This window comes from Pogonomyrmex barbatus, unplaced genomic scaffold (genome assembly GCF_055798465.1).
Source record: "Pogonomyrmex barbatus isolate J1 unplaced genomic scaffold, ASM5579846v1 scaffold6, whole genome shotgun sequence".
Lineage (NCBI taxonomy): Eukaryota > Metazoa > Arthropoda > Insecta > Hymenoptera > Formicidae > Pogonomyrmex > Pogonomyrmex barbatus.
In genome coordinates this window covers 8,067,032-8,081,829 of record NW_028297160.1, presented here as the reverse complement: position 1 = coordinate 8,081,829, position 14,798 = coordinate 8,067,032, and the positions used below count along the sequence as shown (strand labels likewise).

At 27.3% G+C, this 14,798-nt stretch overlaps 1 protein-coding gene across 6 annotated transcripts in view; it reads right to left on the bottom strand.

Annotated features, from left to right (window-relative positions):
• Hrb27C (Heterogeneous nuclear ribonucleoprotein at 27C) overlaps nt 1-14,798 on the bottom strand; it is a 36,550-nt gene that overhangs the window by 20,579 nt on the left and 1,173 nt on the right. For 4 of the 6 annotated variants that reach the window (XM_011631465.3, XM_089082786.1, XM_089082784.1 and 1 more), the window contains exons 2-7: nt 14,048-14,255; nt 13,579-13,765; nt 11,160-11,242; nt 10,145-10,535; nt 8,148-8,348; nt 4,713-4,868 (exon numbers count right to left, since the gene is read on the bottom strand). In XM_011631465.3, coding sequence (XP_011629767.3) covers nt 4,713-4,868; nt 8,148-8,348; nt 10,145-10,535; nt 11,160-11,242; nt 13,579-13,765; nt 14,048-14,255 — 1,226 coding nt within the window. Of the gene's footprint in view, nt 1-581; nt 4,869-8,147; nt 8,349-10,144; nt 10,536-11,159; nt 11,243-13,578; nt 13,766-14,047; nt 14,256-14,798 lie in introns of those variants that run through there. The other 2 variants (XM_089082787.1, XM_089082788.1) reach the window with 2 other exon arrangements.

Below are 14,798 nucleotides of genomic sequence, written 5' to 3'. Positions count from 1 at the left end.
TCGCGACGTCCCCGGAATTATTTATACATATTTAAGGACATTTTTTTTTAAATATCAAAATACTTAACTTGCCTGGCAAAAACCTAACTCGCATGCTACGCATTCGCTTGTAGGATGAATAAAGATGAATCCGCGCATTATCTAATTAAGTTAATAAAGAAAAAACAAGAACTTAACTTAATGGCTGTAATATTTATAATTTTCTTTTTTATGCTGCATTTTGCTTTAGTCACTATACGATTAAAAAAATGAATATAACATCATCTAATTATCTAAATGCATGAAAAACGGAGAGGCATGTTTGTATGTGAGTGTGTGTATTTATGTGAAAGAAAAAAAAAATCATAAAAATTATTAACTTTAATAATCTGATATTTGTCTTCTATATTTTTTTAAGAGTAGAACGGCACAAAGTTTAAATAATATTTTCGATCCAACTTTGATAATCTCATTAAAGAAATTATTTCATTTTTAGGAAAAATCTTCTGATATAATACTCTGTTCGCTCTCCCCGTTTCTCAAAATCGTGATTATCGCATAGAATAAAAAATCTAATGACTTTTAGCCGGATATAAAAGATATTTTTTTTTTTGGACGTGTTTAATACTTTATAGAACAAAAATGAGTGCCAGTTTTCTAGATGAAAGATTGTCGAAAATAACAAATTATCGCGTTTCGATATTGAACTTAGGGCCTTCTTATGGGAGACTCGGTTTATAGCAATAAAATGCCATCCTTTAAAACAAAATAACACGAGCGATTCAGAGCAGTAAGAGTAAATAAACAAAAGACAGGGAGGAAAAAAGAGCTCAAAGAAACAGTATACAAAAAGAGAATAACAACAACCCTGAGAGCAAGCCGTACAGTTCGCGAAAACCGCGAATGAGGCAGGTAATAACAACGGCTAGAATCAAAGTATATCTTTCCTATATGCTACCTATTAATTAGATGCGTCTTCTCTGTATTTAAAAATACTCATAATATTGCATTGAATATAAATATATTATCTGTTATAATTAGTAATCATCAATTATTCGAATAGTCCCGCTCTAAAGCTTCAACATCCTGCCTTCATTTTTGTGTATTTTAAAATTTCATTGCGCTACCATTTCCGATCGCACATATTTTTCTCTCAACTATCACCGTCTCATAATCTAAAATATATGTATATACATATAATTACGGCAAAGGCAGCCATTAACTCTTTGTAATCCCTTCTTTTTTTCGTCCCCCGTCTCCGCGCTAATATTTAAATTTACTTTTATCCGTCTGAGACTCATTAATATAATAAATTAATTAGCTCGTTTATACCAATCCTCAACAAATGTATCGATTATATTTACCTGTACAAATCAAATGTAATAACCGCTTTTTCTTAACACCTCGCATACACTTAAGACTTTAAAATTTACGCTTTAACTTTAGTTAAAAATCCATAATAGTAAGGAATACAATATTAGTAGTAATAATTATAATTGATATACTAGTGGTTCTTATTCCGCATTGTTATTTACCGGTATTATTCTATAAAATAAGTTGTAAAAAAACAGCTGTAGATAAAACATGTCACTATTATTTGCCGCTCCCTCTTTTGCAAGTTAGGTATTAAATAACGCGTTATTTATTTAGAACAACCATAGTGTTTTTTATTACTTTTTCATCTATATATTTTTCCCTTATGAATTTATCATTTTTTGAATGTTCGATAATACGTAAACTATTTAACTCTTCAGCTGCAAATATTGTATATATATTTCCAGAATTAAAAATTAAATTAAAAATTAAAATTTGTTTTTGTTACAGAATTCTTAGTCCAAGTTAATTTGAAAATATAATAAATCTATAAACTATATATTTGTGGAGAGTAAATATTAAATATTATATTTTTGTTTGTTAAAAATTCTGAGTCAGACGCAACTAAAGGGTCAATTAGTTTACTGTTTTAATGCGCGTTTAGAGTAAAAGTATATATATATATGTTTATGAGTGTATGTGTTATTTGTATAGGTGTACGTGTTTTCTTTGTATTATCATAATAATTAGTGTGTAAAATTAATTGTTTGATTGAGCTCTCTAGTCACATTTTTGTTTCGTTTAGTGTGTTTAGTTAAGTGTGTTATTGCGTTGATCCCAGAAATTTACACGAGTCGCGTTTGTTAACATTTCACTCGTCATTTCCCTTCGTCCGAATTGGCGTTTATAACACCGGCCTTTTCTCCGCGATTATTATTTCGTCGCAGATGAAAAAGAAATTACTATATAAATTTCTAATAAAATGCAAAGTGATTTTAAATCCGAAATCGATACATCGATTGATATACCGATAATAAATATCGTTATTAAAAAATAAAAAGAAAGATCAGCTTATTCTATAGCTTCGAATGTAACGCGATTCAACATTATTGTCAGGATGCGTAATAAACATTAATGACGTATGAACAGCAAAACGAATAACAGAAAGAATATAAAGAAGAAAAATAAAAATAACAGTCGATCGTCTTGCACTTAAGATACAATGAAGCCTTACACTGTCGTTCAATGGACAAGAAAAAAATATGGGCGATGTAAATTACGTTATATGAGATCACATTTATAACGCTTAACGAAATTGTTGGATTCTGTAACCGTAATCTAATTACATCTTTATGTGTGGTATAAGGTCTATCTTGGTGAATTATACAATAGCATAATACTCGCCATTCTCATCGTTAAAGTAAGACACAACGCGACTCGCTCGGTAATTAAACATGAGCATTTGGAGAGCACTCTTCCGAAATATTCCTCGTTTAGATCTATGGTAAATCCTACAGAGTAAATACAATTAAGTCATATATTTAATCAGGTAAACTTTTCAGGTCGATATCCCCCACCGAGATAAATCCACACGATTACAATATACTCTTCCCTCCACCTTATCTATTCTCCCATTTTGTTCTACCTTCTAAACTTTAAACACTTATAAGCATCATCGCATATTTCGTAATTATCGACAGTAATAATAGTGTAATAGTAATAGTGCAATTGTAGTATTTTGTAGTGATAGTAATAGCAAGAGTAAACAGTGACAAGTAGTAATAGTAATAATAGCTGTATACAATAGTAATAATAATATAGAATTAATTATAATAGTAACAATAATAATCGTAGTCTTAAATGTGCCTAATAATAGTTATTATAAATCGGAGGTAAAAAATAAACCAGTTTCCACGTGTATTACAGTATGGTCGAACAGAAACCAGTCCGACGGCCATACACTAAGTTCTTATAATACAATTTGTAAAAATATTTGTGATTGTTTGTTTTTCTTGCCCCCTCTTTTTCGCGCATTGATATCGTTTCCAAATTGTTGGAAGAATAGGAAAGCAGCAGCTAAACTAATTTAAGAAATCAATATTCATAAACAAGAAAAAATAGAAGAGAACAAGGAACTGAGAAAAAATACGTATTTAAGATACTACTAGTGATATGATATGAAAATAAAAAAAGGATGCCCGCAAAAATCGCATCCTATTATGTGTGCCAAGATTTATATATACGTACGCCATATTAAAATGATCTATATATTTTACACTATTCTCGGTAGTCAGCCTGTGTGATCATCTTACTTAATTATCTCATCGATTATTCATTATATCATTTTTCTTTTTTCTTCAATTATCCAGTATAATAACTATTTAATAAATACAAGATTGTGGAGGGACGAGTGTCTCGAATGTACAAGTCACTCGCGCTGACTTTCCATCAGAGACTATAGTTTAAATATTTGTTTCGTTTATTATTCTGTATTACATACACCGAAGTGTTTGCTAACGGTTAGGAAGTGAACAAGCATCGAATTTTGTGCTTGTCCTGAGAAAAATTCTTCTCAAACGAAAACTTATTCACTTCCATAATAAATGCCATTAACGATTAAATAATTAGCATTTCTGATTCTTTACGCTCGCTTTTATTTTACTTCACGCTGAAAGAGAATCTCTTCCTTAAAATCTTTTTTAGCTCATTATGTATTCTTATAATTTTATATCGCGCTTCCTTTCGTCTATCCCAGTGCCGTACAAACTTCACTTGCATCATGGGTGTATATCCTAATTCGATTTGTCTTACTTTATTTAATGTTAAATTAAATGTTTTCAATCCAAAAAAAGATCATGGGTCGTTCTCGCGAGCGATTAATAAAAAAAATCAATATTTGAAAAGAGTTTAAAGTCCTTCTTTGACGCTTCCGTCTACCAATTTGCAAAATTTTGAGACATCATCAAGAAAGATATCTATCTATTAATCCAATTGCTCGCGAGTGACATACTGGCATGAACAAGAGACATTCCATACGTTTCCTATTGTCGATTTTGCCTGTGAATCTTAGCGATTTTTTTAGCGACCATTTTATAGTACATCTAATCATATATAACTCTAATTTGCGATCTCTACGAAAATACATTACATAGTGTGAAATTCAACAGGTATTTTTCTCTAAATAGCATTACTAACGCACACAGTAAGACAAAAATCGACAAAGAATGTCTCACGTCAGCGCAGATTTTACGATATTACAGTTTGCGTTCATTCTAAATATGAAGAAATAACCCACGAGCAAGGCCAAGCCGTTTAGCGCATTTCTCCAACTCGAGTCAATTAAAATGGTCATGAGGTGGGCCACTCTTTGAAATCAAAGCCTTGCTGGCCAGGTTTAGGAGCGCTGGCGGCATACCCACCTTGATTATTTTCTCCTCCCTGATACGAACGCTGAGGATAAGTTGTATCAGCATAATTACTGTACGCGGAATACCCAGTATAATCTGGAGTCTTGGCCGAACTGCTACTGGATCCGGGCGCACCTGAGCCAGTGTTTTGCCGCGAATACATGTCACCTGCAACATTTATATATAATATAGCATTACTAACGCATATAATATTAAGGTCAAATGACCATAGTTTAATCACGATTTAATATATCGTAAAAAAAATTTAAGAAAAGTGAAATAAGTTAGATATCAATATACATAAAAAATTATTGAAATTATAACATAAAATATATTACATATATTGTATGTGTGTTGTCCTTCACAGTATTATAAATATCATAAAGTCAAAGGAGTCAAAATAGTAAACATTTAGAAAATTAGATTAATATATAGAAATGTGTATAGCTATTAATTTTATATGTAAAATAATACTATTATTCAGAATATGCACATGATTCTTTTTATTTTCTTGTTTTCTGTCTACATTTAAATTTATTGACTTTTATTTTTTAACATTTTTTTAATATCCAAAAATAAATATTCAAATATCAATATTATATATATTTTAAGAAGGAGGATACTTTTCAAATACAATATAAAAAAACATACTGTTTTTTTGTATCATTCATTAGAAAAGCATCCTAAGAACAGTTTTCAAAAAATATTAATAATTTTGTTTCATTACTTTCTTTTGAAAAAACAATATTTAATATTTACATAATGTATGATACACAAATATATATATATATATATACACACACATAATATATATAATATAAAACATATATATGTGTATATATTATATGTATAATATAGTACCTTTCTTAAATAAAACTTTATCATAGAAAAAAATATATTATGTACTAATATATGCTTGTAGATATACTGCAAACAAATACTCTGCAAACATTTCAATATAAAAACGAAATCTCTATTATCTAAATTAATTCATAAATATTTAAATCAGCCATCTCATCAAGATAATAAGATCAGTATTCCATTAATTTGCATTAATTTACTAATTTACCTTATTTTTTTTTGCTATCGATCTTTATATGAGAAATTTCGATCTGTATAATAAACTGTATATATTAAAAAATTTTCAACCAACTCTTATAAATCGCGCATCAAATTAACATCAAATAATTATTAGAGTTATATAACACAATAATAAATATACAAAAAATGTACAGACTGTTTTTATATGTTAAATATCTAAATATCTCATACTCTTTTTTGCATCATTTATAAAATATAATTTTAAATAACAAATTTTATAAAAATATCCACATAAACTTTTATTTTTATGAATATGAAAGAAATAAATAAATATGTAATTACATGATTCATTATAGTTACAATTAAATGCAAACTATGTAAATTAACAATACAAAGCATTAGATAGACATGATTATTACATATAAAAAGCAAAAATATTAAAAATGTACTGATCTCAAGACCTTACAGACGAATTGATGTTCTATGTTATAGTTTCTATTTTCTTTTAAAATATTTCTTTATAAATGCGAATAGTTATTCATTATTTACAATAAATAATATATTCATTATTGTCAATTAAAAAAACATTAATTCGTTAGTCGGATAGAATGAAAGAAAATAGAAGAAAATACAAGATATTGAGATCTTGTTTTACAAGTAATACAATAAGTAATCTTAAAATATTCATTTTTTTAACTTTTAGTAATTGTGGGATAATATTTTTGTTATAAGTTATAAATTATAACATGCTCTCGGATCTTGAAACAAAGGTATCTTTTGAAAATCTATTCTACATCTGTTACATGATATGTGTAATGGATGTTTATAATGCATATATCATGATATCGTATATATAACAGTATGCTATGTATATATAATTTAACCACATTTATAATTAAAAGTTATATATAAACCTTTTATTATAAATGCATTTAAATAACCCAATAAGTGGGTACTGGCAGGGTACATGCTTTTCGAAAGTCTACATATAAAAAATTAAGCATAAAAGACATATAAAAAAACTAACAATGTAAAAAAATTTGCAAAGGAAAGGTGTATTACAGGATAGATCAGGTCAGCTGGATAAACAAGCTATAATTTAGCATTACAAAAATTCAGAAATTATCATTTCTAAAACGCGAGATTTAAAAATCGTCTAGCGAATAAAACATGAGATAAAGCAGATATGGAAACAGAATAGCTCGGACTAGTAGCAGTGCATCAAGCGTACAGCAAGCATTGCTTTTGCTCTGAAGATTAAACATTATGCAACAAATGTATTATTATAATTTATTATCCCTCCCCTTAAATCTCGAGCAAAAGCTAATATATCCCATTTTTTATTTTTGCATAAACATAAAATTCCTCAATACCAAATTATGAGATAAAAGAATGATTTCTGAGTTTTATATACTATTCTGTTATAAATGTAAAATGCATATCTCTGTACAAATCTTATATTTTACTTCCTTCAATCTCTATTGTAATAACTATCGTTGAAAATTTAAAGTATTAAATATTCAATGTATATACATATTAATTATATTAAATTTTACATCAATGATTTTATATATATATATATATAATTTTTTAATCTTTTCAAAATTAATTTAACTTTGTAACTTTGCTTTAAAAAAGTAATTTTCAATCTTGAAAAGATTAAAAAATATTAATGAAAGATTTTATAGATTCATTGAATCTATTTGTCCTATTAAATTACTAATTCAATTGTTAACACACATATGCTGTCAGATAAGAAACAGCAGTTAATGAAATCAATTATGAAAATTGGAGGAAATTTATTATGTCAAAAATAAAAAGGGAAACGACAAACATTCTATATGTTGAAAGCAACTCTTTGAGTACGATGAATCCATATACACATTTAATGAAACTTATTCATGGTTTATGGATTCATGTTTCTTCAACAAAAATCATTGGTCTTATATGCATTCGGTGAAAGTCATCGGTGTGGCCTATGGGCTCATATATGCATTCAGTGATGTCTCCATTTTATTTTCTCAAAGAAGAAAATTCTCTTGTAAGAAAATTCATCGGATATGTACGTATATTCCGATAACAGCGATTGTTACCGCGAACGACCAGTGCTTCCATGCAGCTTCTAAATGCTCCGTACTCAAAGAGTTAATTCTTTTGACTTCCACTGGACATATAAAATCAGGCTAATATAATATATATATATATATATATAAATCACATTGCTGTATATATATATATATATATATATATATATATATATATATATATAAATTACATTGCTGTATATATATATATATATAAATCACATTGCTGTAGCTAGACTCAGAATTCAACTAGGTCAAAATGGAACCAATTGCGATGCTAAAGGGTGGAAAGAGGAGAGTTTGACTGAGCTTGAAGACTCACCCTGCGGGCCAGAGGGGTTCGAGTTGGAGTTGGGCTGCGAGGAGTTGGGCTGAGGGGGCTGGGGTGGGGGCTGGGTCCCAGGAGGGGGCCCATTCTGTGGCATGTTCCAGGAGCTCCAGGAGCCCCCAGGCCCGCCCCCCGCAGCCCCGCCAGTACCCGCCGTGGGCCCGTAGCCCCCTGAAGCGGCCGCCGCCGGCCCACCTGCGATCATCAACCACACAAAACACGTATCACCGACCGCATTTCATAGCTCACCTCACTTTTCTTATCACTCTGATTAATTTATATTACTATTATTTTTCTCTAATTTATTAAAAGTGTCTTAAGACATTTCTATTTTTTCAATTTTATTAAGAATAACTTACATTCATGCTTGGTTCTCTTAATAAATAGCATGGAAGAAGAAGAAGAAGAAAAAGATGAAAAGGAAGAAGACAAAGAAGAAAGCAATAAATAAGCATGATAGTAATTATTATGTAAAAATCATTCTTATAGAAAATATTATTAAACATGTGTGTACAACATTGTAATATATCAAATTTAACAGAAAAAATGGCTCCTGTTTTAAAATATATGAATATGACATTTGTTATCATGGAATATAAGCAAGTGATGTGTTATCATATCCAACGTGTTAGCATTTGCCATCTCTAAGCATATTAAAGATAGCATACTATTTTTAACAGCAATTGGTGCTTTAAGATAATCTAGTGTTATAGATAAGTAGAATAAGAATATTATTATAATATAAAAGCAGAATTTATATAAAAATCTAGGCAAGTAAATTTTAATATAAAAAAAGAAGAAGGATTAAACTTGAAGAGAATCAAGCATAAACAGATAAGATTATGAGGTTTAAAATCGAACATATATTTTATATGCATATTATGTCAATCCAAATCAAATGTTAAAATTTCATTCATAATATTTAAAATGTGTATATATATATATATATATATATATATATATATATATATATACACATACACACATATATATACATATATTTTATAACTATAATGTGATTATGAAGGATATATATAAGGATAATATATAAGAAATATCTTTTGTTGTACATCACAAATTTGGAAATATTGAGAGAGAAAGAAAATTAAAAAGACAAATAATTTTTAAAGGTAATATGAACATATTAATTTTCTGTTTCCTAAAATTGCATTGTATTAAACAATTACATAATTTATTACATAATAATAAGCAAAACAATACCCAAGTTTGGACTGACATAATGACCTTTTTTTTCCAACTTTCTTTGTATATTTCCTATATCTTTGTCTAAATTCTTTTTAAAAAAACCTCCAGGGGGCATTATAAAATTGATCATATTAAATTATAACTAGTAGATTTCTCATGTTCTTATCTTTTTCTTTCTTCTTTTCCAACAGGATGGAAGAGGAAAGGAGCAGGATCAAAGTTATATTTATTTAAGATCTTATTGCTGCCTAAAGTATGGTATAAACGAAGTTGATACTCAATAAGACTTTAACAATTTAAAAAAAAAATTAAGTTAAATGCTGATTAAAAAAAAAATTAAGTTAAATGCTGATGAAGTTGATGCTGTTCAATATAATGATCTAATTGTATATGTTAATATTTTCAAGAATTTGGTTCTTCAATGTAAAATTGATATCAACCTCATTCACCATCATGTACCCTGTTTTACAAAAATAATATAATACAGTAAGTTAATCAAAATTTCACTGTTATTAATTCCTTTTGTTAAATATCTTTTTTTATAAAAATATTTTTAACTCTGCTAATCAAATATCAATTGTTAAAATTTTATTATAATATAATTTCGACGAGTTTAAAGTATATTTTTTTATAATGTTAAAATTTTTATATCTCGAATAAAATGTCTATTAAATTGTATTGAAACTATCGCACTAGATTGAATCAAGATTTCAATTAATATTTATTATTCAAAACAAACAGACGAGAAAAAACGTCTGTCTCTTCGGAATTATATCCGAACTTACCATAACTTCCATAACCTTGAGTAGCTGCAGCAGGTTGAACATTATAGCTGCTACCCCATTGATGCGGCGGTGGTGGGGGGATTTGCTGCTGTTGTGGAGGTCCTGGTGGTGCGCCCCAACCCTGAGCATTGTATTGAGTACTATATCCCGCATAGCCACCAGTTTGGGGACTGGTACCCCAACCTTGATATTGTTGCATCATGTTACCAGGCGGACCCATTGGTCCTCCCATCATAGGTCCACCCATCTGCCCGTTCGGTCCACCCATAGGCCCCATATTCCCGGCCATTCCCATCGGTGGGCCACCCTGTTGAGGTGGACCCCACTGACCTTGGTGGCTATCATTCATCTTGCTCGATGAATCCCGTGGTTCCGCGCGCTTAATCTCAACCTAAAAAGAGCAGATATCATACAGATATATAGTAGAAATTTTCCTTCTCCTATCAAAAATAATGAATTTTAAAACTTGTGTCAATTAAAATTTTTAAAAAATTATAAGGATTTATATTATTACCATCTACTATTACCTTTATAAATTATTATACGTTTTCAAGTAATAAATGAGTATCGTTAATTTGTTTTGCACTAACGCTTGTGTTATCTTATATAAAAATAATATTTAACTCTAGTTATAAAATAAATAGTTATTAATTTGCCTTATATTGTAAACTAACTTTAATAATACTTATATAATAAATATTTAAAAATATTTATCACGCTTTTTTAATACTATTCAAATTATAAACTCAGTTATTAACTCAGTTCTCTCCCTCTGAATTTTATATATAGAATTTGTATTCACATGTGTCCTAATGTTCGTATTAATAAATAATTTATGTAACTAGAATTCTTATATAATATCAACAACCTTAAAGGAAGAATAAAATGTTAACTATATATATATATATATATATATATATATATATATATATATATATACTTATTCTCTATCTTTTGCAAGGTATACAAGGTATACAATTCAGTTACATGATGATGGTGTGTGGATGTGCTATACCTGTTTTCCATTTAAGTTGACAAAATGTTCTGCAACACATCGATCCACTGCTTCTTCATCCTCAAAGCTGAGAAAGCCAAATCCTGTCGTCCAAACGTGAGAGAGTATAATCAAAAAATGCTCGCCACAATAATGCGAGAAAGCAGTTTTTATAATATAATGCGTAAAATATGCACACAATTAAAGACCGAAAAAAGCACACAATTTACATTATCCAGGCTTATAATAATACTTACTAAGTAACAGATTTTGTCATTCATATTATTGAATTAACAAAATAATCGCTTTTTATATTGCGCAATGTAAATTTAGTAGATAATTTTTGCCATATATTGTATTATATATTCTAGTATAGCAAGACTTAAGAAATCAAAATTAATAATTCAAGGTTCACTAGAGTGCTATTAATTTACAAATTTAATATGTAAATAAAAACTTCATTAAAAAAATTAGACACTAAGAATGAGCAGGAACTGAGGGAGAGAGATTATAGTGTCATATAACTATTGACTGAACATATCTTTCTTTATGATGCAACAGATTATTATAAAATTTTATCGAGGTGTTGTGAATAAAAACTTTTTATAAAAAACCTCTTTAATTATATTTCTGAAATATTACAAAGGTACAAACATTTATATTATTGCATTAGATTAAAAATATTTTTTTGAATATGTTCACAATTCTGTTCAAAAAATGCTTGTGTTCAATTCTTTATTATGATTAATAAATAATTAAGGGTTAATATATATTTAATTAATTATTATAAGTATTATAATTATTTTTTATTTATATTGATTAATGTCAATACTATTACGCAACTGTTAATTATTAATATTTTTTATTTTTTGTAATTCTCTATATGTAAGCTAAATTAATTTATAAGTCGCATTTAAATATAGGATAAAATAGCATTATCCGAAATTTTTTATAAACAACCGCAAATAATAACATTATTAACATAATAATAACATTATTATTAATTTTAATAATGATTAGATTGAGACTTAAAATTTTTATATTTTTTATTAGTCTATGTATTTTATGAAAATATAATAATCATTCCCCGAAATGCATTCACTGTCAACAACATAAAATTTCCATGTGTAAAATGCGATAGATTATGATACAGACAGGATAAACATTATTAAACAATGAATGCATTTGTGTTATTAAAGTTTTATAAAAAAATTTTTTGTTTCATATTTTATAATTTTAATGGCTGATTTTAAGAAGCTTCTTGACAAATGTAAGAATACTCTGCTTATTGATATATAAAAACAGATATACAAAACCTCAAAGCATCAACTTCTTGAATGCAGCCATCAAAAATTTTTATAAGCAAAAAATATTTGAAAACAATTGAGAAATGCCTGTATCTAATTTAATTTGTTAAATATTAATCACAATCTTATTTTTAAGCGTAATAGTAATGCTTAGCCAATAGTTTAATAATATTTAATAATATTATTTAATTCAATATTATAACAATTAACAATTTTTTAAGATAACATACGTTATTTTATAAAGCAATTTTTATATAAATTTAATACAAATAAGATTATAATAAGATTATATGAATAAAAAATATATAATTACAATAAATGAATTACGATAAGTAAAGGTTTAATAGGTAAATAGAGTAGATCTAAATGGAGTAGAACTTGTAAAATTTTTTTTTAATACATAGCAAACTTAAGCTATGTATAATTTACACTAGCATAATTTGACAGTCTTATACTTAATAAAAGCTTAGCTAGAGAAACGCATCTATAAATAATTTTATTTAATTTAATGTAAAACAGTATATCATAATATGTAACATAATAATAAAAAAAAGAATGATGTATTATTACGCGAAATAATTAAAGATATTATAACAATTGCGCAATATTAGATAAATTTAATTATAATTGTTAAATCTTATAATAATCAGTATAAACTGCTAGATTAAAGATATAAAAATGATTTCTTACTGACTCTACATAATTTTTATTGTATATCAATAATTAGTCAAAATTTTTGATCTAAACATTTATCTTTATAAAATCATTTTTAATATCAATCAGATAAAACTTTTTTTATATCTTTTTTATTTACATTTCTTCTATCCTATAATATAATAAACAAATATTTTTCAAGAATTCTGACTAATTATCATCACAGCAGAAAAATATAGTTTAAAATCTATTATTATTTACATATTATTCGATAATTTTCACGATTAATTTTCGAAATGTGTAACATATATTTAAACATATGATATTTAAAACGAGCAAAACATAATTTAATTCTCTAATAGAAAATAAAAAAATAATAGAATATACAATACCAATAAAGTATTCTATGAAAATTCCGTGAAAATCATCAAATGTTACATGTCCATGAGTGTATCATGATGTATTAAAATCGTACTCACCTCTCGATTTCTTCTTCTCCTGATCATACATTATGACAACTTCCATAACTTTTCCAAAGCGAGTAAAATAGGATCTTAAGTCGGTTTCTGTTACATTACTTGGCAAACCACCAAGAAAAACTTTCGGGAAGCCACCACTACGTTTAGGCTTCTGAAGAGTACGTGGATTGCATGGTTTTGGATCAATCTGTAATGAAACATCAACAAATTATATTTCAATTCTTATACTTCTATTTATATGTATATATAGAATTAATATTGTATTATCTCATTTCTTATATAAAATTATATATAAAATGTCATTAAATAAGTATATGGTTTCAGTTTAAATTCAATTTGTATTTACATTCCTTATATCAGTTTATAAAAGCTTGATTAAAGAATTAAAAATTTTGAACAAAAATATCCATATATATATACAGAATTTTTTGTAATTTATTGCTATCTTATATACAATAAGTATACATACTGTACGTCCATCCAATTGGTGAGGACCATTTTGAAGAACCAAAGAAACATTAGCGGGATCACTAAATGTCACAAATCCAAATCCACGACTGCGTCCAGATTCGCTGTTTTTCATAACAACGCAATCGATGACTTCACCATAACGGCCAAAGTAACGTTGGAGATTTTCTTGGGTTGTTTCCCATGATAACCCTCCAACAAACAGTTTTCTAGAACAAAATAAAAAAAATGTCATTAATATATGAATTTATTTTATGCGTGATATTTATATGACTGAAAATAAATAATATATGTCGTTCGTTGTTGATATTTGGATTTACTTAAAGACTTATCTATACAGAAAAAGTACTTGGTGACGTTTTTGAAGTACGAGTCATTCGAATTTTTTGATTTGTTTCTATTAACAGTGATATTTGATAAGAGAATATTTTTAAATGAAAAAATCAGAAAATTATTTCAAACTATTTTTCAAAAATTATATTAATATATAATTAATATACATTGATACAGTTTACATCTTCTTAAGAATATTAATTAATTTTAATACTCTAATTAATATTACGTCACATAATAAACATAATTACATATTTTATAAAGAATTTTATTTATTATATAAAAGTAGATGCTTCAAACTTGTTATATACAAAATCTGGAGTATATCATCTTTCTTCTATAATTCTAAGCAAAAAAAAAATACGCGGTATAAATGCGCAGATATAGTTAACGCGTAATTTTATATATCGCGTCCTAAA